The sequence below is a fragment of the Loxodonta africana genome, chromosome 12 (genome assembly GCF_030014295.1).
Source record: "Loxodonta africana isolate mLoxAfr1 chromosome 12, mLoxAfr1.hap2, whole genome shotgun sequence".
Classification (NCBI taxonomy): Eukaryota; Metazoa; Chordata; class Mammalia; order Proboscidea; family Elephantidae; genus Loxodonta; species Loxodonta africana.
Window position 1 is genome coordinate 54,818,650 of NC_087353.1, and position 22,741 is coordinate 54,841,390.

General features: G+C 56.6%; 1 protein-coding gene across 5 annotated transcripts in view; it reads right to left on the bottom strand.

Moving 5' to 3' along the window:
* The window catches only part of CLCN7 (chloride voltage-gated channel 7), a 24,401-nt gene extending 1,690 nt beyond the window's left edge, over positions 1-22,711 (bottom strand). The window contains exons 1-24 of one of the 5 annotated variants that reach the window (XM_010597433.3): positions 22,501-22,709; positions 16,139-16,210; positions 14,707-14,778; positions 14,528-14,593; positions 13,957-14,089; positions 13,547-13,656; positions 12,727-12,807; positions 12,290-12,352; positions 12,112-12,195; positions 11,443-11,536; positions 11,082-11,146; positions 10,459-10,575; positions 9,645-9,699; positions 8,545-8,605; positions 5,038-5,176; positions 4,509-4,602; positions 3,992-4,161; positions 3,370-3,421; positions 2,870-2,997; positions 2,482-2,567; positions 1,999-2,092; positions 1,119-1,178; positions 586-762; positions 141-221 (exon numbers count right to left, since the gene is read on the bottom strand). In XM_010597433.3, the coding sequence (XP_010595735.2) occupies positions 141-221; positions 586-762; positions 1,119-1,178; positions 1,999-2,092; positions 2,482-2,567; positions 2,870-2,997; positions 3,370-3,421; positions 3,992-4,161; positions 4,509-4,602; positions 5,038-5,176; positions 8,545-8,605; positions 9,645-9,699; positions 10,459-10,575; positions 11,082-11,146; positions 11,443-11,536; positions 12,112-12,195; positions 12,290-12,352; positions 12,727-12,807; positions 13,547-13,656; positions 13,957-14,089; positions 14,528-14,593; positions 14,707-14,778; positions 16,139-16,210; positions 22,501-22,653 (2,307 nt within the window). In that variant the 5' untranslated portion in view covers positions 22,654-22,709. Of the gene's footprint in view, positions 1-140; positions 222-585; positions 763-1,118; positions 1,179-1,998; positions 2,129-2,481; positions 2,568-2,869; positions 2,998-3,369; positions 3,422-3,991; positions 4,162-4,508; positions 4,603-5,037; positions 5,177-8,544; positions 8,606-9,644; positions 9,700-10,458; positions 10,576-11,081; positions 11,147-11,442; positions 11,537-12,111; positions 12,196-12,289; positions 12,353-12,726; positions 12,808-13,546; positions 13,657-13,956; positions 14,090-14,527; positions 14,594-14,706; positions 14,779-15,273; positions 16,119-16,138; positions 16,211-22,500 lie in introns of those variants that run through there. The other 4 variants (XM_003417781.4, XM_010597434.3, XM_023557551.2 and 1 more) reach the window with 4 other exon arrangements.
* Positions 22,712-22,741: the final 30 nt, after the last annotated feature.

Genomic DNA, 22,741 nt, shown 5'->3' on the forward strand with positions numbered 1-22,741 from the left:
CCCTGTGCACCAGGACCCTGCCAGAGCAGCTCTCTGATGAGGAGGGACAGGAAAGCAAGATGGCTGCTGGCTGGGACCAGTCTCAGGAGGGAGAGATGCCCCCACCACCTGACCCCATCAGCCTACCGGGCCCCACTTACCTGATTGCAGTTGTCCACCACCACCAGGTGCCTGAGGCCCAGGGCCCGGAAAAGCTTGAACACCCGTGGCAAAGATGCCTCCTGCAACAGGAGAGTGTGCCTCAGCACCCCCGGCCTCCCAGCCCAGCCATCGACACATCTCCCTGTACACCCCTAGGCCACGGACCACTGACACGCGCCCACTGGCCCTGCCTTCGTCAGCCACCCTGTAGACAGACCCCTGCAACTGTTCTGTACCAAGGAGCTCCGTGAGTCTGTTAACCCCTCCCCACCATGTCCGGGTAACGCGGCCCTCCCCAGGCAGGCCAGGTGTCTCCTCACCCTGTGCCTCCACAGGCCCCACCTACTGCCCCCTGCTGGGCTCCTAGAGGTGGCCACACCAAGAAGGTTCCAGCAAGACCCTCCCCCAAATCACTATGTGTTGTGTGTGCCATGGCCCCTGTACCTGGGGCACCATGTAGGGGGAAGGGTTCATGAACTCCGACAGGTCCATGGTGCATTCGCGCTCGTCCTGGGACACATGGATGGACTGGATGGGCGGGAAGCGGGGGTAGGCATCACGGAAGTCCTTCAGCCTTAGCCTGCGCTGCACCAGGCCCAGGTGGGAGCGCTCCACGAACACCTGCCACACAACAAGGGGCGTGACAGGGCGGGGACAGGACTACAGAGTTGTCCACCCTGGAACTTCTGTCCCCACCTACTTCCATCCTGGGACCCCCAACACCTGCCTGCTTTGCCCCAGGACACCACTGTGTCCACCCCAGGACTGCTGTCCCTGCCCACATCTACCCCGGGACCTCACCCCCCCCGTGTGCGCCCAGTACCCCGACACCTGCCCACATATACCGCAGGAACCCCCCATCTGCTCTGGGAACCCCACCCCCTGCCCGTGTCGTTTCAGGGCCCCCAAAAGCCACCTGTGTCACCCTGCCACCAGCCCGTGTTAGCCCTGACCCCCACCCCCACCTGCAGACACACCTTGTGCTTCAGGAGGACAATGAGCTGGGAACGCAGGATCAGGCCCTGCAGCCTGGCGGGCTGTGGAGACAGGGTGGGCACTGGGCTGCAAGGGCAGCAGAACCTAGTCCAAGACCTCTGGAAGGGGCCGCTGTAGGCTGTGCCAGCCAGGGCTGGAGGGCAGTAACACTGGGACAGAGCCCTGACCTAAAGGCATGTCCCGTCACCATGTGTGGCCCCATTTGCACATGTGTCTGGCTCTGACCCCTAGCCAGGAGCCCCTCAGGTCCTGTGTCACTTCCACCTTCATGTGCTGGCCTGGCTGCAAGTACTCCACTAGCAGATCTCACCACCCTGACAACCAGGAAGGCAGGACAGGACCCTCGCTGCAGACTAAGAAGTCCAGGCTGTGGGGGTACATGTCTGCTGGGTGGAAGGTACACCCCACCCACCATAAAATGACTCCCAAACCACCTGGTGTGGACAGTCCGGGTGTCCCCAGCAGGAGAGGTGGGCCAACTGCACAGCTGCAGACCCTTTCCCAATAGCAGTCACGGTGACTGCTGTGGGCTGGCGCACACCCAGGACATGTCTTTGTGGCTATGCTGCTCACCTGCCCAGACATGAGGCCTCTGTGCTTGTCTGCACTAAGCGGTATGTTTCCCCACAGAAACCACGTGAGGCCTCCGTGCTCATGTGCACTAAGTCATGTGTTTCCCCACAGAAGCTACACTCAATGCCAGTGTGGTGACAAACAGCTTCCTGCTCATGCTGGGACGGGCCTCACACAGGTGGGAGCAGCTGGCCCAAGGACATATGCTCATGTGAGACAGCGGCTGGAAGCTGGGTCCACCTTGCCTAGTCAGAGGCCCACCCACCCCTGCGGAGCTCAATCTAGTACCTGGGTGTTGTCCACGTCATCCACCACAGGGAAGCCATTGTGGTTGGATGCCGGGTTGCTGAGGACGTCCACGATGACACCGACCTTCTCCCTCCTCCTCAGACAGGTAACAGGTGTGCTCATCACCTCCCTGCCAGCAGAGCAACGTCCCACCAGCCATGGCCACTACCGCTACCTGCCCGTGTGACACTCTCAAACTGTCCCTCCTCCCACTTGAACCAATGATGCTCTAAGGGAACAGGGACCCCCTGGAGACTGTAGCCACCCTACCCAGCTTCGTTAGCCTGCAAATAACTGCCCCAACATTGAGAAGATACAACCAGACACAGGGAAGCGAGGATGTGGTCCCACCCTGCCTGTGCCAGATCCACAGTGTCCCTCCCCAACCCATGCTGAGCGTGGAGGACGCCACACATGTGGGAACAACAGGCCTGCAGCCGGTGGTCTGCACCTTGATCGCACGGAGGCTGGGGGAGCAGGTACCTGGCTGTGAGCGAGTGTGAGGTGACTGGGGCCTCCCAGTGCAGGAAGGGCACGCTCTGCAGCTGGATGTGCATGTCGTACAGGCCCTGTGGAGGGAAACTGTCCACACTGAGAGGTCCAGGCACTGCGTCCACCACTGAGGGGGTCTGGATGCTGCATCCAGTCACCAATGGAGTGGGGGGCCGAGGAGGCCCCGCTGTCAGGGAGGCCTCTGTGTGGCCCCAGGCCCCTCCACCCCTCACCTGGGCCCCCAGCTATCTCTATGAAGACTGCAGCCTCACAGGGAAGCATGAGCGAGCTGCCACCCAAAGGTGCTAGAGGCTGTTTGGGAGAGGGGGTCCATAGTGTTTGTGCCCTCCCTCCAGGTACGGGGGCCCTGAGGCTGCACCTCAATGAAGACGTCACCCACAATCTTGGCTGTCATGAGGACCAGCATGATGGGGAAGCCGTAGGTGACGTTGCTGGTGGCCTCCATCATGATGACTGTCAGGCTCAGCGTCATCCGCACAATCCCGCCTGTGTGGGGGAAGGGGTAGTGAGCGGGGCCCCAACCTTCCAGGGCGGCCGCTCCTCCCACAGACAGGCTAGAACCCCTCCACACTCAGGACAGACGGCCTGCTCACGGAACCAACGGGCCTGCTGCCTCTACTCTGCACGGCCTGTGCCCCTCGCTTGTCCCCAGTGGTCTCTCCCTCCAGACACAAGGCCTGAGGAGTAGCTCTGCTCTGGTCCCACCTGGTCCCCCGGCCAGGGGTTAGGACAGAGACATGCAGCCTTGGGGCACACTTCTTCTTTGTTCATGTCTGTGGAGTGTGATTGCCGCGCTAGGCCCACCCCAGCTCTGCTGCTGTGCAGACCTGTCCAGCAACCGGGCCCACCAAGACTCACCAAGCTGGGCGGCGGCTCCCATCAGGGCATACTTGCCAGGGTCTGCCCAGATCTGCAGGGAGAGGCCAGGGCAAGTGTTAGGGGAGTGGTGGGCCCACCACCACAGCAGCCACACCACGGCCATGCCTGGGAGCTGGCCCTAGAGCTCACACGAGACGACTGACCTTGGCATCCTGTGTTGGGACAACACTCAGGACAATCCACAGCACCTCACTGGGCAGTTGAATCCCACTGGGCAAGGAAAGGCCCAGCTCGCACCCCCGCCCCATGCCCCACCTGCTTTCACTGGCGCCCCACACCCTCTAACCCCACAGCACCCGTCCCCCTTTCTGTGCTCACTGTACCACACCCCCATCTTGCCCCCCGGCTTATGCTCACCACAGTGCCCTTTGCCCCCTCAGCCCACCGCCCCCCCATATCCCCTTATTCCACCAACCTCTCACAGCCCCTACCCCTGCCTTATGCCCCCCATCCCGTGCTCACCATGGTGCCCCACGCCCCCTCACCTCGCTGCCTCCCCACGCCCGCACTCCCCATCTGCACTCACCACCTCACACTCCCCCGCCGCCCCATGCCCCCCACTCCCTATCCACTCTCCACTTGAGGCCCCGCCTGCACTCACTGCAGCACCCGTGAGGTAGGACAGGGAAATGCCAAAGAGGCGACCCCAGGCAGCCCCGATGAGCAGGGAGGGGATGAAGACGCCGGCAGACACAGTCAGCCCATAGGTCCAGCAGGCCAGGAAGAAGTAGACCAGGGTGAAGAGGCCGAGGGTCAGGGGGTTGTAGGAGCCTGGGGGAGAGGAGGCTGACCAGGGTCCCAGGACTCACCCGGCAGGTCTGCCCCTCCACTCCCCAGCTGCTCCTGCCCTACCCACATCATGAGTGCCTCCTGGGGTGCTCTGACACTGAGGGTGGTCCCAGCTCTAGACATTTTTGGCACCCCCAGGAAAAGGAGGATGTAGGTGGGACAAATAAAAAGCTGCACTGAGAGACCACACCTTCAGCCAGGTGTCACCCACACCCTCTCCACCGCACTGGGTAGGGGTGTTGGACCTGGGCCTAGAAGGTCCTCCACAGTGGAGGACCAGGCATGCTGGTGGCATCTGGCCAGGCCCAGTAGCTGCTCGGGTCACACACCTGGAGGGTCGTGGAACAGGCTGACCACGCTCTTCTCTGGGGTGTTGAAGAAGGCAGCAGCCATTGAGTTGTACTCGCCGTCCGCACAGAAGAGCTGCCGGGAAGGGGGTAGTGAGGAAGGCAGACAGGGCCCAGTGAGCACAGACAGGCATCATCTGAGGATGGTGAGAGCCTCAGAGGCACATCTACTGCCAGCATGGGTCATGGGAGAGAGAGAGCATCTCCTAGCCCCTGGCAGCCAGCCTAGCAGGGTGCAGGCCTCAGACCCAGCCCAGACCCACCACAGTGCAGGTACAGAACTGGCTCGGCAGCCCCAGGGTCACCACATTCTGGGGGAGCCACGGGGGTGAGGCATCAATCCAGCAGAGCCACACCATCCACTGGTACCCAGTGGGCTGCAAGTCCTTCTCTAGATGCCTGGGGACCCAGGAGTCACCTTCAGAGACACCCCAGAGCCACGCAGGGCCCAGGGCTCCTGGCATGAGCTGTGGGGAGGGGCACACATTTCCAAGGGCTCCCGGCCTCCCACCTGGAGTGGGTAGGACATGGCGTTCCCCTGCAGGGGCTGGCAATCCCGGGAGGAGTAGATCATCACAAAGGCCACCGTGGCAGTGACGGCAGCTACCAGCACGGCTTCAATCACCTGCTGGCAGGGCCGATGGATGTACCTAGGGCGGAGAGTTGACATAGGCCTGCAGTGTGGTGGCCAGATGCACACACAGACACAAAACACGTATCACATGCATGCACACACACCACACACGCACACACCACATGCATGCACACGGGCACGCCACATGCACACACGGATCTACCGTATACACACACATCACATGCAGGCACACATACACATGCACATAGACACAGTACACGCAGACACACCACATGCACACACAGACACACATGCACAATTTTATGGCCTGAATTATGTCCCCCAAAAATGTGTTTTAAGTCCTGACCTCTATGCTTGTGGTTATAATTCCATTTGAGAATAGGTTGTCTTTGTTAAGTTAATGAAGCAGGACTAACGTAAGGTGTATCTTGAGTCAATCTCTTCTGGGATATAAAAGAGATTAAACAAGCACAGCAGCAAGCAAAGATGAGGTAAAATAGATGCCAAGACACAAGGACATCTCCAGGGAACCAGGAAGCAGAAGCTGAAGAGACAAGGACCTTCCCCCAGAGCCCAAAGAGAGAGAAAGCCTTCCCCTAGAGCCAGTGCTCTGAATTTGGACTTCTAGCCTCCTAAACTGTGAGAAAATAAGTCTCTGTTAAACCCATCCACTTGCGGCATTTGTTATAGCAGCACTAGATAACCAAAAATTTGGTACCAGGAATGGGGTGCTGCTCCAACAGATACCTAAATATGGACACTGTTTTGGAATTGGGTAATGGGTGGAGGCTGCAAGAGTTTTAAGATACCTAATAGCAAAAGCCGAGATTTCCTTGAAGCTACCATTGGTAGAATTTCGGATGTCAAAAGCAATTCTGGTGAGGGCTCAGAAGGAAGTGAGGAGAGGGATGCAGAAAGTTACTATCGTTTTAGAGAATACACACGATGCCAGTAAAAGAACGTTGCTAGAAATGTGGACCTTAAATGTGCTTCTGGTGAGGCTTTAAAACAAAATGATGAAAGTGATTGTACAACGGAAGAAAGGCAATGCTTTTTCATGCAGTGGCAAAGAACTTGTCTGAATTATGTTCAAATGTTTGGTGGAAGACAGAACTTGAAAGGATGAACTTGAATACCTGGCTGAGAAGATTTTTAAGCAAAATCAAAGTGGCTATGTGGTTTCTCCTTGCTGCTTATAATAGAATCCAAGATGAAAGAGATGGACTTAAAGATGAATTATGTGTGAAAATAGAACTTAGAGGTTGTACAAACTAAGTACACATGTCCTGGGATATTCACCAAGGACATGGCTACACAATCTTTTGTCAAAGAGACTAAGCCTATGACTGATGGATCTAACCAACTACCACAGCAGAAGCCCCCAGTAGCTTAGACTGAAGGGGACAGAGAAAAAAGAAAAAGAACATTGTCTGCCTCTTGGAATTCTACAGGCAGGAAACAGGCCAAATGAGCTACATCTGTTGTCCTCCAAAAAGAGAAAAGGACCATTCCTGGAGCAGCTCAGAGACCAGAACTGCTGGAAGATGCATGGGAAGCAGGGCCTTCTCAGTTTCGAAGGGTGGAGTCACAGCCTCCTAGGTTTCAAAGAATTGATCTTCATCAACTTGGTTCCAGAGGGTGGGGCTATCACTCATCAGTGCCAGGGGGATGGGGCCGCTGCCCGAAGATTGGAGGGGGGGGGCTGCCATGCCTAAGGGGAGAAGAATGGGGCCTGCTGGAGCCAAGGGGGTAGAGTCACCACTCAGATGAACTAGGAGAACGTGGCCAGCCAAAGCCAGGACAGCAGAGTTGCCTCCCCATTGGGTATGGAAGGAGAAGCTGAAGCCCAAGGCTTCCACCCAGAATCCAGAGGGCAGGGCCATTGCCCAGATGGTCTCAGAGAAAAGAGGATTATTTTCGAGCTTTGAGAGCTAATGTAATTTGTTCTGCTGGGTTTTGGACTTGCTGGGTGCCCGTTGGAAATCCTGGTGATATAGTGGTTAAGTGCTATGGCTGCTAACCAAAGCGTTGGCAGTTTGAATCCACCAGGTGCTCCTTGGAAACTCTTTGGGGCAGTTCTACTCTGTCCTGTAGGGTTGCTGTGAGTCAGAATCGACTCGATGGCACTGGGTTGGGTGCCTGTTATCACTTCCTTCCCTCCAATTTCTCCCGTTTGTAATGCAAATATCTACCTTGTGCCTGTTCCACCACTGTACTTTGGAAACAATTTGTAGTCTAGATTTACAGGTTCACAGATGAAAAAGTATTTTGCCCCAGGATGGCATACGCCTAATGTTTCACCCATATCTGATACAGATGATTCAGAAAATAAGATCTTGGACTTGTATTTATGACTTTTAGGATGATGTAACAGGGTGAACTGTGTTTTACAGGTGGCAGTTTTTGAGGGTCAAAGGATAGAATGTTATGAACTGAACTGTGTCCCCCCAAAATGTGTTGTAAATCCTAACTTCTGTCTGTGGTTATAGTTCCATTTGTGAATGGGCTGTTTACGTTAATAAAGCAGGATTAGTGTAGGGTGTATCTTGAGTTGATCTCTTTTGATATACAAAAAAGATTAAATAAACACAAACAGAAATGGGGTAAGATAGCTACCAAGACACATGGAGATCTCCAAGGAACTAGGAAGCATAAACTGACTCAGAGACAAGGACCTTCCCCCCCCAGGGCTGGCAGAGAGAGAAAGTCTTCCCTTAGAGCCTATGCCCTAAATTTGGACTTCTAGCCTCCTAAACTGAGAAAATAAATTTGTTTATTAAAGCCACTCACTTTTCTGTTACAGCAGCACTAGGTAACTAAGACACACGCACAGGCACATGACGTACATGCACACATATAAACATACCACACACACGTGCAGACACACCACACACCCCCTCCACAGGCAGAGCCCCCCACAACTTCATTCCACTGGCCACCAGCACCTCCAGACTCAGGTTTACTTCTCCATCCACCCCGACCCCCGGGTGTCCCTGGTACAGCTTCTCCCCTGGGGTGCCAGCTGTCCACACACCACGTAGACCAGGGGCAAGAGCAAGAGAAACGCGTTGCGTCTCGACTGGTGGGTCAAGGTGAAGACTCACTGCCCGCAGGCCCTAAGCCTGGGCTGGAGGCAGAGGCCCCGGAGGAGCACGGCACCAAGCCACAGGGTCCACGTGCCTAGGAGGCCAGCCCATGCGTGAGGGGTCATCACCTCCTTCAACCAGCAGTACTGCAGTCCCTCCAACATGCCCTCCAGCCTCAGCTGCTCTCCCTCTCATCCTCCCCGGGAGCATGCCCCACTCAGATATGCTCACTCTCTTTGAAGCTTGGTCAGCAGCGCCACAGAACACAAGACATGCAGCCTTTCACCCCTGCGGAAAGCCCTGCACTGTCAGCACAGCACACAGGTCCGGGTCTCACCTGATCCGGAACATCGTCAGCCAGTAGTTCAAGGCGTTGAACACAGCCCCGAGGACACCCCCTGTGACCAGCGACCAGAGAGAAGACAGAGAGCACAGGAGGGACTGGGTGCACTCAGACTGCACCCACACTGCCCCAATGCACCCCAGCACTGCCTGTGTACTCTGACACCACCCATGCTCCCCAGTACTGCCCGTGTGCCCTGACACCACCCATGCACTCCACCACTGCCTGTGCACCCCAACACCACCTGTGTACCCCAGTACTGCCTGTGCGCCCTCACATTACCCATGCACTCCAGTACTGCCTGTGTGCCCTTACACTGCCCATACACCCCTGTTCCCCAGTACTGCCTGTGTGCCCCGACAGCACCCACGCATCCCAGTACCCGCCGTGCACCCTAGTACTGCCTGTGTGCCGATACCACCCACGCTCTCCAGTACTGCCCATGTACCCTCTAACACCGCCTGTGCCACCTGACACTGACCACACTCCCCAATACTGCCTGTGGGCCCTGGAGCGGGAGCGGGGCTTCTGGTCCTCTGGTGGCAGAAAACCCCCCCAAGAGCTGTGCAGAGGGACCAGGGTGAGGCAAAGCCTGCAAAAGCCTGTCTGCACCACCACACTCAGAAGAAGACTCCCTCACCCCCCAAATGCTCGCCTCCTCAGGGGAGAGCTTTCCTAGAGAAGCACATGCTTCCCAGACCCACTCAAACTTCGGGTAAAAGCCCAGATTCTCCCTGTGCTTTTCCTTTTATGGAGAGAAAAGGAAGGGAAGGGCCAGGGAACACAGCCCTGGGCTGCTGTCCTGCAGAGGTCACCTGTGAGCACATACTGAGGAGCAAGGATGGAGACGTGAAGGGATGCGCCAGGGAACAAGGCCTCCGGGCCGCTGCTCTGTGGGGGGGTCCCCCGTGAACACAGATGGATGGATAAGGAGGATGGATAGGGATGGAGCGGCCTCCTGGGTGCCCCTCTCTGGAGCCCCTCCCTGGCCCTACACCCACACAGGGGAGGCCCCAGCCCCACAAGGTGCATCATCTCAAGAGCAGCCCCAGGAAGGCACCCCCACAGGCAGCGAGGGAGGGGCAGGGGCTCACCAACAACGCCCATGGCGATGAAGATGGGGATCTCGTGGATGGTGTACACCATTTTCTGGGCAGAGAAAAGGGGAGTAGAGGCTGTGAGGATGTGGAGGTGACATCACAGATTTGCCCATGCACTTTGGAAACTCCCAAAATATTTGTCACTGGGGAGCAGGTGGCAGGGGCTGACGGAGTGCGTCCTCCTCACACACCAAATGGTCTCTACTTTTTTGAGGTGTTGACCACTTCCTGACCAGAATTTATGACCTGTAAGGGGTGATTTGGGGCACTGCCAATAAGGCAGTTGGGGAGCAGCGAGTGGGAGATGGCACTGCTGGAACATGGGGTCCCCACCCTCGCCAAGGACTCCAGTGCATCCTTGTGTGTGGACCTGCCAGGGAGTGAGTTCTCAGCACAGAGACTGGTACCTGTGTTCCTGAAGCACAGGGGTTTTACAGCACGTGGCCAACCACCCTGCGAGGGCTGGCCTGAATCCATTGTCGCTCTGGATGTGGAGGCTGCCCATGTGCCATCCTGAGCTCACATAGCTCAGGACACACAGCTGTGTGTGGCAGCTGGTCCACTGCCAGACCCTCTGCTGCCTTCCTGGCCCAGGGGCAACAGGGCGTCCTAGCCTGCAGTCTGCTCTCATGAGCCCTTCCCTGGCAGAGCATCTCACCTCCAGGAAACTGGAGCTTATAAACAAGGGCCCAGATCAGAGCTAAGAGCTAGATGCTTCCAAAAGCTCCAACCTCCCGTGGGGCCTCGAGGATGTGGCCCTGTACCGCAGAGTATGGCATGTGGAGCAGCAGGGCAGCCCAGTAGTTACCTCAGTGTCGAACCTCCCGAAGTTGATGAGGCCTGGGCTGGAGAGGTCCCATATGTTCCCATGGTAGATGCTGAGCACAAAGTTCAGGGTGAAAGTGGAGATCATGGAGGCAAAGAACTGGGCAGGGAGATAGCACCAGGGACCAGCGTCAGGGCCTCAGAAGACCAAGAGCCCAGATCATGGGAGTGGGGCCAAGGGAGAGGGGGCTCAGGGGGAGACCCCACCAAGGGGAGGGAGGGACATGGTGTCAGGCTGGCTGGGGTACCACATGGTCAGAGACGGTGGCTGGGCAAGGTTGGCCCCTGGCCACGTCTGGATGAGTGATGACAGTTGGTGTGAACAGGTGAGAAGGGTGTGCAGTTTGGGGTCCACAGATCCACTCTATCCCACCACGGGAGCCCAAAAGGGCGGTGGGGACACAATGGCCAATTTCCAGGACTAACAGTAAGCTCGGTGGGGAAAGGACAGCCAGCGCTCTGAAATCAGATGACTGGGGGAGGGGTGCATGGAGCCCTGTGGAACTCAGCCCCAACAGAAGGACAGGCCTGAGGCCCTGACACTGAAGGAGAAGCCGGGGTGAGGACCCCCAACTTGGATGAGGGGTGGGCGAGGGTGGCACTTACAATCCTCCAGGTCAGGAACTGATTCCAGAAGGAAGCGCCTTCCTCCAAGCTGAATAGGACGCCGCCTGGAAAGGCCAGGGCAGCCCTAATATGCACATGCCATCCCCAGGGTTGCAAGGTGGACCGGGGTCCACGCCCAAGACCCGAGGGAGCTGGGGTCTCATCAGTCAGGAGCTGTCAGGGAGCAGGGGTGTGCCCACTCCACAGCCGCCACCTCCCACCGTCCCACAGTGACCCATTCATAGCCCACAATGCACAGGGAGCTGATGCCCCAGGCACATCCCCCAGCACATGGGCAAGTCTCCCCCATAGCCGGGTGGGGCAGAGCTACCCTGAGGGGCAACGAGCTGGCTCCTCTTACCCACGGGGGCCCCGAATGCGGCTGAGACACCAGCCGCAGCTCCTGCAGAAACAAAGTCCCGCTTCTCCGTGTCTCTGCGGAAGTATTCGAAGATCTAGAGCGGGAGCAGAGGAACAAAGGGCTCACCCAGGCCCTCCGAAGCACTGCTCTCAGAAGGAAGGTGGTCGTCTTGTACCACCAAGACAGGAGGGAGGGAGAAGGAACAGGGAAGGGACGACTCAGGGGGTTCATGGACCAGGTCCCATGAGGACTCTTATGGGGTTCCACAGTCTGCCAGCTGCATGGGTTAAATATTCCGAAAACTGAAGCCAACGCGTCCCCCCCACCACCCCCACAAAACACACACAGCGTGTATCCTGCAAGGGCTTTCACTTCAAAGGACGACCAGTAATGGAGGCTCTGCCACTGAAGGGTTCGAGGCTGTGTCGAGACCACGGGGGAGCGTCAGAGGGGCAGAGCAGCAGGGCCCTTGGGGCAGGCGGGGCCAGGCCCGCATAGCAGGAGCCACAGGAACGGTGTCCTCGAGTGCTCTCTCTGCCTGGAGGAGCTCAGGGAAGAGCCAGTAGGTCCTGGGGAAGTATGTCCCTGCAGCAGGCACTAGGCCCCCAGACGCCACAGCCTTACGCCCACCTAGGTGTCCACATTTGCACCGGGGCGGGTGGAACCCACCTTGAAGTCGCGCTTCAGCGAAGTGGACCTGCCCTGGGAGATGCCGGCGGCAATCACGGAGCCCGAATGGATCATGGGCCCTTCCTGAAAGGCAGGGCACTCAGCGAGGTGATGGCCTGAGCTGCTGCAGGCGCCGATGGGAGAAACAACGCTGGGAGGGGTGGCACAGGTGCATTACCTTTCCAACAGCCAGGCCGCCCACCACAGACAGGATCACCCCTGACACCTTGATCACCAGGGTCTGGGACATAAGGAGAAAGAGTGTCATCTGTGACTGAGACAAACGCTGAACTGGGGCCAAACTTGCACCGGCAACATGGCCATGGTCAGAGGTGCCTGTGGTACAGAAGCCACAGCCAGGCTCTGGCCCCCATTGGCTCCATCCCCCCTTCCCGCATCTTCAAGCTTACCCTGTGCCCCATAGTGCATGCCACAACCAGCTGCAATTACCTGCCCCTCCCCATGCCTCCTGGTCATTTCCTGCCCACTCACTTGCTGTACTCTGGGGCCCCCCAGCCCCTTCCCAAGCCCACATGCCCCATGGGTGCTGCTCCTGCACAACCCTCCTCAGGCCATGGCAATGTGGGGCACTGCCCCCGGCCACCTCATGCCTACCTTGAGCCGCACCACGTGGGGGATCTTCACCCCGTTGAGAAAGCACTTGATCTGGGGGATGCCGCTACCCGCTGCCACCGGCTGCAAGAGTGAGGGTCTACACTGATGGGGGAAGCCCAGCCTGGCCGAGGGAAAATCCCTTGTCCTCCCCTCTCCCAGGGGGTCCATAAAAGACACAGAGAGTGGAGACAGAGGAACCCATGTTGCGACGGACAGAGGCCACGGTGGGGATGTCCCCAGATGGGGGGGCTCATGTCATGTGCCAGAGACGGGCCACTACGCTGCACCTGCAGGAGCTTCTGGACGCAGCCCCTTCTCTCCCCAACACACCAGGATGGGGGTTGAGGGGCAGAGAAGAGGCAGGCCCAGGGGAGAGGAGGACTCTGGGAGATGGGCTGACATGAGAGAGCCAGGAGAAGCCCAACCTCGGGCCACTGTTTCACCTGTGAGAGCCGGGTTCCAGCTCCTTCCTCCACCTGTACCTGGAATGGGTCTGTCCTGCTCCTGAGACCTTGTCACCAGAGCACCCTGACACCTAGCTCCCGATGCCTGCCACTTGCAGGGCCCTGGCTATGTGTGGATGTGGTGCTTGCATGGCTGTGGCAGTGGAACAGAGGCAGTACTGCTGGGGGCCCGGGCTGTGGAGACCCAGATGTATTTTTTGTTTTTACTAAAAACATTATGTCCACACAATGATCCTGCCACATCTAACCACGAGACCCCTCATCTACAGAACCACAAGGGGGGAAGTACGTGGACTGGGGGAGTCGCAGCCCTCCACTGAGACCTTCCAGCCCCGAGGCACTGGGGAGCCTCATACCTCAACGAAGGCAACGATGAGCGAGCCCAAGAGCACGAAGGCGGAATTGAGCGTTGCCCACAGCAGGAGGGAGAAGGACAGGCCCCCTTTCTCCGTGAACTTGTCGATGTCTCCACTCGTCAAGGAAGGCAGCTCACCACAGGACCTGAAGCTCCCTACCCACCCGCCTGCCCCCCTACGTGGCTGGGTGGAGGCCCGAGCATGGCTCCTGGCTTGATGGACACAGGCCCTGTTGGGCCACAACCGACAAGGCGGCCAGAAGGCCCTGGGCTCCAAATATACCTTCCATAGATATCACACAACCTGTCAGAGCCCTCAAGAGCACGGCACATTGCCGGGCTCAGCAGGCCCCTGCCCACAGGGAAGGCCGTGCTGCGAGGTCCATGCTGGGTGACATGGCCCAAGGATACTGTCCTTGACAACCCTGTACTTGAGCCCCGCCAGGTTCTCCACCACAATGTCGATGAAGCAGGCCACCAGGCCGGTGAGGATGCCAATGAGAGCACAGATGACCCAGCGCTTGATCTCCACCGTCCGGAAGGCCTGTGCGGGGGTGGGGGCCCGTCATGGCTGCTCTGGTGATGGCGTGACGAGCTCAAGCTGCCTGCAGGCCCGAGACCCTGAAGGCCACACCGTGCACAGCATGCTGTGCTTGTGACCCCGAGAGCCACAAAGGGCAGCTCCACCAGAATCTCACAACAAGGCAGCTGCCAGAGCCCACCTGGAAAGGGGCCCTATGGGGTGGGGGGCCCAATGGGGCAGGGACCCTGCAGGGAAGGGGCTGGCCTTCCCAGCAAACTCATAGTCAGCTACTGAAACATGTGCCACTGGATCTGGCATCTTGGCTACTGTGGCTGTGACCTGTACCGGGGGGCCAAGCAATACCCATGCAGGGAAGAGCAGGAACAGGGCTCCAGATAACAAAGTGTGGCCTAAAATGCTAGGCAGCAGCCGAGGGAGCAGTGCCCAGGCCTTACTCACTGTGTGGTTGATGCGCCGCTCCTCCTCCAAGAACAGCTGATTCTCGCTGTTGTCATAGTCCAGGCTCTGTGGGACATGGTGGGGAGACAGCAGGTCACCGTCAGTGCCGGCTGGGGCCCAGGGCCTGGGGATCAGTGGCCCCAGGGCTGGACAGGTTGGACATGCATGTGAGGGCTCACCTCATACTTCAGGGAGAGCAGCTTCTCGTTATGCGGGATCTCCCTGGGGAAGGGCTGAGGAGGGTCCATTCCCTGTAGAGGGAGGGGAGAGATGCCCACATGACCAACAAGACATGAGAAAGGAAGAGGGACACGTCCCCACGCACCCCCTGGAGCCAGCAGGATCTTGCCATCAAAACCAAAGACCTCACAAGAAAACTACAGACCAATACCCTTTTTGAATGTGGGTGCAAAAATCCTCAACAAGATGCTGTAAACCGAACCCAGCAATACCGTGAGCAAGTGGGGTTTGTCCAGGGACTCAGGTCTGGTTTAGCCAATCGATGTGACACCCCACAGCAAAAGAACAGAAAACAAAACCCACACGGTCACTTCAAGAGACACACCCACACGGATGGCTATAACAGCAAGTGTTGGCAAGGACGTGGGGAAATCAGAGCCCGCATCCACTGCTGGTGGGAATGTAAGCTGGCGACTGGCACAATCACTGTGGAAAACAGTCTGTTGGTTCCTCAGTTACACATAAAGTTACCACATGACCCAGCAATTCCACTCCTAGGCACGTACCCAGGGGACCTGAAAGCAGCAACGCAGATACGTGCACTCCAATGCTCATAGTGGTACTGTTCACTACAGCCAAAAGGTGGAGACAGCTTAAGTGCCCATCAGTGGATGATGGACAAACACGATGTGTCCATCTGCACAACAGGATACTATTCAGCCATAAAGAGAAACAAAGTTCTGGCACACGCTACGACATCCTCACATACCCCCAGGTGGCCCAGCGCCCCCGGGACGCCCAGCCCACGACGGCAGGGCCAAGGAAGCAGGCAGCAGAAACAGGACCCAAGGGCTGTGCAACTGGGCACTGGGTCCCCTAAGTGGTGTGTCAGGGGCTCGAGAAGGGCAGACAGGATGGGGAAAGGGTGGGCGCCCGCATAGACAATCGAGGTTCACAGAGGTAAATCGCGACCAGCAGACTGCTGTCTGCCCAGAGGCTTTAGTAATTCCGCTACAACACGAGTGCTTTCGGTTCCACTCATCTAAGCTAAGGTGCCAGTTTTGCTGCAGGTACAACTTCTTTGAGACAAGGTTACCCTGGCCAAAACACCCTAACGGGAAGGTGAGACACAAGCTCTGCTGCTGGGGGCTCAGAACCTTACCCATGCAGCGGTGACTGTGGGCAGTGGGCCCGAGCGTAAGGTGGGGGCTTGCTCTGGGGATCGGGTGAGTCTACACTGAGGTCAGAGATGCTGCCCCCTTACTCTCTACTGCTGTCTAGCCCCCTGGGAGTCAGACTCCCATCCCCCAGCATGCCACACTCACCCTGGCCTGGCTCTGCACTCTATCTCTGTAGTCACTGGGTCTCAGAGAGCCTCCTGGCTGCCGTCCCCTCGGCCCCAGCAGTCTGTCCCACCACTTGCCCACTCACCGGGTCAAGGAGCTCGTCGTCCAGCTCCACGTTGCTCATCTGTCCAATCCGAAAAAACGCCGAGTGGGGCAGCTGGAAGGAGAAGGGGATGGTGAGGCGCAGGGACACAGGAGTGTGTCACTCTGGGCACTGTCCCACCACCTGTATTCTGTGGGAGTGCTGCACAGGGGCCCACAGCCTGGTGATGAGCAGCGAGGCCCCTAGAGTGGAGACTGGGCTGCCCTCACCTGAAGTTTCCCACCCTCCGCGGGTGTCCCAGGTGACCTCACAGACAGGCTAACAGACCTGCTGTCACCAGGAGGGAAGCCCAACAGTGCCACCACAGCTAAGCCTGCGTCCTCCCAGTTGACCATGCCCTGTGCCCCCACTGGGACCCCTCCCTGCTTGTCCTGGGGGCTTGCTCAGCCGCCCTCATCTCCAGGGAGACTTCTCCAGCGTGGCCTCACTGGGCCCACACTGGCTCCACATGCCTCAATCCACCCTGGGGTGCTAGCGCCACCCTCCCAGCCCAGGCCATGTCTGGGCGTGGCATGCTAGGGAAAGGGTGCCCTGGTCTGGGACTTCTCTACACACATGCACATCTGTGCACACATGTGCACTCATATGCATGAAAACACGCGCGTGCACAGGCACATTTGAACGCTCAAACACACAGATGCACAGGTACACATGTGTGCATGTGCATACACACATATGCATGCGTGCATCCACACACATACGCACCCACACCTGCACACAAGGTGAACATGAATGCACATGCATGCACTCATTTGTGTGCACATCCACACACAGGCACACATACAAATGCACACACAGGCATGAACGCACCCACATGCACACGTGCCGCACACATGCACACAGCCAGTAGGATGGAGGAACCAACTCAAACTCCAGGTTTTGTCACCAGAAAATGACCCTGTGGCCTTCCTGCTGGCTGCCAGGCCCACAACCAATGCTCTGGCCCCTGGGGCTCATGGACAGAACTGGGCAACCCTGCAGCCCTACCATCTGAATCTGGAGTCGCAGGACCCTGAGTCCTGGCAGGTGATTACCCCAGATAGCAGGGTGAGACAGCAGGACCTCAATCCCTTGGCCAGTGGGGAGGGGGAGCAGAGACCACCTCCACACGGCTGGGCCCATCCCCCATGGCATCAACGACACCTGCGGACAATGTGTCATCACCACCCAAGGCACTTTCCACTTTGTGCCTGTAACTCTTCTGGCACTTTCCTCAGTAAGGCCACTGTGAAGTCCTTGAGTACCTCAGGCTGTTTTGTGTTGCCAAACGTCAATAAGACAGTTTAGTAAATAAAAAAGATGGATGCTTCTCTTTGAAGAATAATCAGCAATGCCCCCAAACAGATGAGTCCAGAGAGAAATGTGAGGTGCAGGGCCTGTGGCTCCAGCCACGCTCAGAGGGCCTTGCTCTGGCCCCAGCTCAAAGGAAGTACTGGACCAGAAACAGGCTCCAGTCAGGAGGCCTGGGTGCTGCTGTGGTCCCCGCCGCCCAAGTAGGGCTCAGAGGTGGGTGTGCATGCTGGTGTGTGATAGAAAGTGTATCACAGCCCTGCACCAGCCCGGGCGCCACACACCAAGTACATTTCTCAGGGATGTGTCCATGTGGTAGACCGGCCCCAGATGGAGCGCAGACAGACAAGCCAGCTGTGCAGCCAACAAAGCGGAACTGAAAGTTCCCTGTGAGAGGTAGACAGCATGCCTGCCTGCTAGTCGGCCTTCCTGAGTGCAAGGGAAACAGCAGACCGCCCGTCTCTGCTTCACTTATCACTGATGGCAAAACGAACCAGTAACCAGGTGCCCTCAAGTCAACTCTGACTCACGGCGACGCAGTGGGTGTCAGAGTAGAACTACGCTCTATAGGATTCTCATTGGCTGATTTTTGGAAGAATATCGTCAGGCCTTTCTTCCTAGCCGTTCTTAGTCTAGAAGCTCTACTGAAATCTGTTTAGTATCACAGCAACACACAAGCCTTCACTGACAGATGGGCGGTGGCTGCACATGAGGTGCATTGGCTGGGAATAGAATCTGAGTGTCCTACACGGAAGGTGAGAATTCTACCCCTGAACCACTACGGCCTCCAACCAGTTGCCCTTGAGTTGATTTTGGCTCACTACAACCCCACATGTGCCAGTGCAGAACCTTTTTTGGTGGTTGATTTTTCGGAGGTGGATTGCCAGGCTTTTCTTCCAAGACGCCTCTGGGAGGACTCCAACCTCCAACTTTTCAGTTGGCAGGCGAGCATGTTCACCGTTTGTACCCAGAGACTCCATGTTACGATTACATAGATGTGACCATGGGGGGAGACTGGGTGAAGGGTACGTGGGGCCTCTCTCTGCTACCTTTGTAGCTTCCTAGGAATCTACAGTTATGTAAAAATTTAAAAATGCACTGAAAGACCATGGCTGCCCTGCTCTGCATCCTAGTCACTGTGCACCTATGTGCACCAGGCTCTACACTGAACTCTGAGGATGTCGCAGCCGCCTGGAGCCCCCAGGGGTCTCCCTGATCCCTGAGACGCAAGATCCCAGTGCTCAGCCCCAATACTGACCTGGGCTTCCCACCCTGCTGGGGTCTCAGATGCAGCTTTGCCAAGCAGGTTCCTGGCACTTACAGATCCTGTCCCATCCCTGCTCTGGAGCCATCTGCTCCTGGCTCAGACAGGCTTCTCTTTGTAAGTTCTCAAGACCCTTGCTCCCGCTGTCCTGCCCTCACACATGACTGTGACTTGATGGCTGGCCTCACCCTCCCCATCCCAGCAGAGCAGGAGCAGTGATACACTTAATAGCTTGGGCCCAGGGATGGGAGGAAAAGCCCACCAGGGTCTGGGCCCAGCTGAGGCTATGCATGAAGTTGGGCCTGAGTGTGGCAAAATGCATTCCCAGCCTGTCCCACCCAGTGATCCCTGCTCCTGCCACCAAGCACCTGAGCAGCCACACCCTGCCTTCAGTAGCGACTTCCAGGCAGAAGTTTTGTGTTGGTGGGGCTGGTCCCATGCCAAACAGGTGCCTATACTGCCCAGCTCTGGGAATCCTGCCACAAACCCCAAGGGACCAGAGGGCGGTCAGGGCAGGCTCCCCCAACCCCAGGTCCTTGGAAAGGCACCCCCAGGGCTGCTGCTGGTCTGGACAGAGAACAGCTTCCCGAAGCCGAAGCTCCAGCACTGGGGAGCATATGGAGCTCAACAATGAGCTTAGCCACTGGCTAAAGCAGGCACCCTGCCCCCAAGGAAAAGCAGCATCCAGACATTAAACCAGATGCCAATGGAGTTGTACCATGAACATAAGACCCAAAGATGAACTACTTCTGTGTTGCTGGTTTGAACACTAACGATGACAACTAACGTGGCTGAGAACGTGTTATGCGCCAAGCACTGGGCTCAGTAGTTTACATGCATTAACTTTTTTGCAGCTGAGGAAACCCAGTCACACAGAGGCAGTGCAACTTGCCTGAGACTCTCCATGGTCCGGAGCAGGGCTCCTGGTACAAATGCCTCAGAAGCCTCTGGGGGCATGTGGCACCTGGCCTATCCAGTCTGCCTGCCTCTAGCTGCCCCCATCCCCAGTAGTCTGCACGAGGCTGGGCTCTAGTCTACATGCTATGCCCTGCGGGCTGGGCCCCACCTCCCTTTCCAGCCTCTCTACCCACACTGCATTCCAACCTTCCACTCAAATGCTGCGTCCAAAGTCCCCTCTGTGAAGCAAGTCCCTTCTCCTGTTCTCAGGGTCCCTCACACAGTCCTCATGTGCCCTGGGCCTATTTCTTTCCCTGTCAAGCTTCCCCATGAGCCTGGAGCTAGTGGGAAGGAAGCTGCTTTAATTCACCTCTGGTTCCAGGCAAACTGCATGTCGCCAAGCACAAAGCAGGTGCATGATGCATTTTCTCACTGTTTAAGAGCAATCAATTGCTATTAAACAAAAACAAAACAAAAAAGCCTGCAAAGATTTTTAAAGGGTTGGAAGAGATCAACAAGTTCTTTCCCAAAAAACCCAACTCTTATACTTATTTGTAGCCCTGGTGGCGCAACAAACAGTTAAATGCTCAGCTGCTAATTGAAAGGTTGGCGGTTCAAACCTACCAGTGGCTCTGTGGGAGAAAAGAGCTGATGATTTGCTCCCGCAAAGATCACAGCCTAGGAAATCCTATGGGGCAATTCTACTCTGTCACATGGGGTCACTATGAGTCAGAATCAACTCCACGGTGCCTAACAACAACATACCTACTTGCAAGGAGAAGCAGGAAACCCCAACCACACGGGATCATGAAACAAACCCAAACTTAGCCTCATTCAAGATCTCCAACCTCTCTACCTGCCAACTCTGGAAGCTAGCATTATCCTTTTATCTTGTGGACTTCAAATCACTTTCTTTTAAAACAAGGAAAAAGAAACTTACCAAGGAGAAAATAACAAATCACCCAGGTTTCCACCACCCAAAATTAGCACTTTAGATCCCTTCTCATGCAGAGCATAGAAAGCACTTCAGTTGATTATGTCACTGGAAGGGGGCGAAGCTGCCTCCCACCAGCAAAGAGCCAGTTCTCATCCCCAGTGCCTGATGCATTGCAGGGACTGGGGAAACATTAAGTATAAGCTCTGCAGAAACAGTCCTTCCTAATCTTTAAACACCATACAAGTGGTTAAAGGACAAATCTAGAACCAATGGAGAAAAGGTAAAGCTACCATAACACCAAATAATCAACAAAAATAATCCATTAACTCAAAATTGTTTGTCAAAATGTCATACACACACGCATCTGTCATTCTTGTTAGATGCTAAGGAGTCAATTCTGACTCATAGTGACCCCATGTGACAGAGCTGAAATGCCAAGTCTTTTCTCCCTCAGAGCTGCTGGTGGGTTCGATCCACCAACTTTTCAGTTAGGAGCTGAGCGCTTACCCATTGCGCTACCAGGGCTCCTCACACACACACACACACACACACGAGAAGAACTAAATTTTACTGAAATCTTTCTCCAAACCTTGAATGTGGTTAAAGACCCACACTACGTTGCTGCCATGCTGGGACATTCCAACCACTCTGGTTTGTTGTTTAGTGCGTTTGGCTGCATATTTCAACTACAATTTCCTGTTAAGGGAAACTGAGTACCAATGCTCAACATTCCTAAGACCACAGGAGTGTCTCTACTGATCCCCATGGATAAGGGTGGCAGATAGAGTTTCTCAGTCACTCTCACTGAAAGAGAAAAGCTACCACTTAAACTGCTAAAATTTCCTGGGATTCAAAAACCCTAAACCCAAACAAAACGAAATTCCTTGTGTATTCACTGTAATTTTCAAAAGAGTCACCGGAGCAGAAAACTTGCTCTTAAAACCATTTTGGAAATGTAAAGGAATAAATTTGCTTTACGGCTGCAAAGGACACAGCTGCAAACTCGCTAGTGTCCATTCACGCTCATAAAACCAACTCAGAGTCTCATGCTAAGCACTGCCTGTCCCTCGTGCCCTATTAGTCACATGCCCCAGGGCTTCCTCCAGACCCCAGAATCCCAGGCTGTAGGTTCCCATGCTAAGGAGCCTGTTGGCACAACAGTTAAGTGCTCAGCTGCTAACCAAAAAGGTTTGTGGTTGGGCAGCTCCACAGGAGAAAGACCTGGCAAACTCTTCACATAAACATTACAGCCTAGAAAACCCTGTGTGGCAGCTCTACTGTTATATGGGGTCGCTAGGAGTAGTCTGGAAGGAAACCCTGGTGGCATAGCGGTTAAGTGCTACGGCTGCTAACCAAAAGGTCAGCAGTTCGAATGCGCCAGGGGCTCCTTGGAAGCCCTATGGGACAGTCCTACTCTGCCCTATAGGGTCGCTATGAGTCGAAATCGACTTGACGGCAGCGCGTTTTTTGGTTTTAGGAGTCGGAACCGACTTGATGGCGCCCATCAACAACAGGTTCCCACGCTAGCGCTGCCACTTACCCAGCGAGACCTCGGGCAAGTTACGGAGCCCATATGGGGCTCCATTTCCGTATCTTTAAAATGTGGACACCACATCCACTTATTCTGCAGTGCTGTTGTGAAGATTAGCTGGGATTATGTCCCGTAACGCGCACATTAAAACGGGCCTGGCCCACAGAAACCCTCGATCCTCGGGAGCCACAGTAGTGTAACTCCCTCACTTGTCAAAGCCGTAGGCCCCAACGCCAGCCGACGCCCTCCGGATCCTCCCATCGCACTGCGAGGCGGCATCCGGCAGCCGAGGGGAGCCAAGCCTCCAGGAATGCCGCGGAGCCGCCCTCAGTGGCCAGACTGGGGCTCGGTTCAAGGCCTGGAAGTCCCACACGGCCGGAACCTCGGGGCTCGAGGCCTCAGTTTCCCAGGGCGCCCGGCCTCACCTGGCGGGCGGCTGCGGGCCCGGCGCCGTTCAGCAGCGGCGTACCCTCGAGGGACGGCGCCCCGGGCTGCGCCGTTCTCCGCAGCAGCGGCGTCGCCTCCTCGTCGTCCAGGTCGCGGCCGGACCACGACACCTTTTTTGAGACGTTGGCCATTGCCGACCGCACAGAAGAGCGCCCGCCGGGGAGCGCCAGCAGCCGGCTACTTGTTCCCGTGACCCGGCGCCTGACGGCCACATGACAT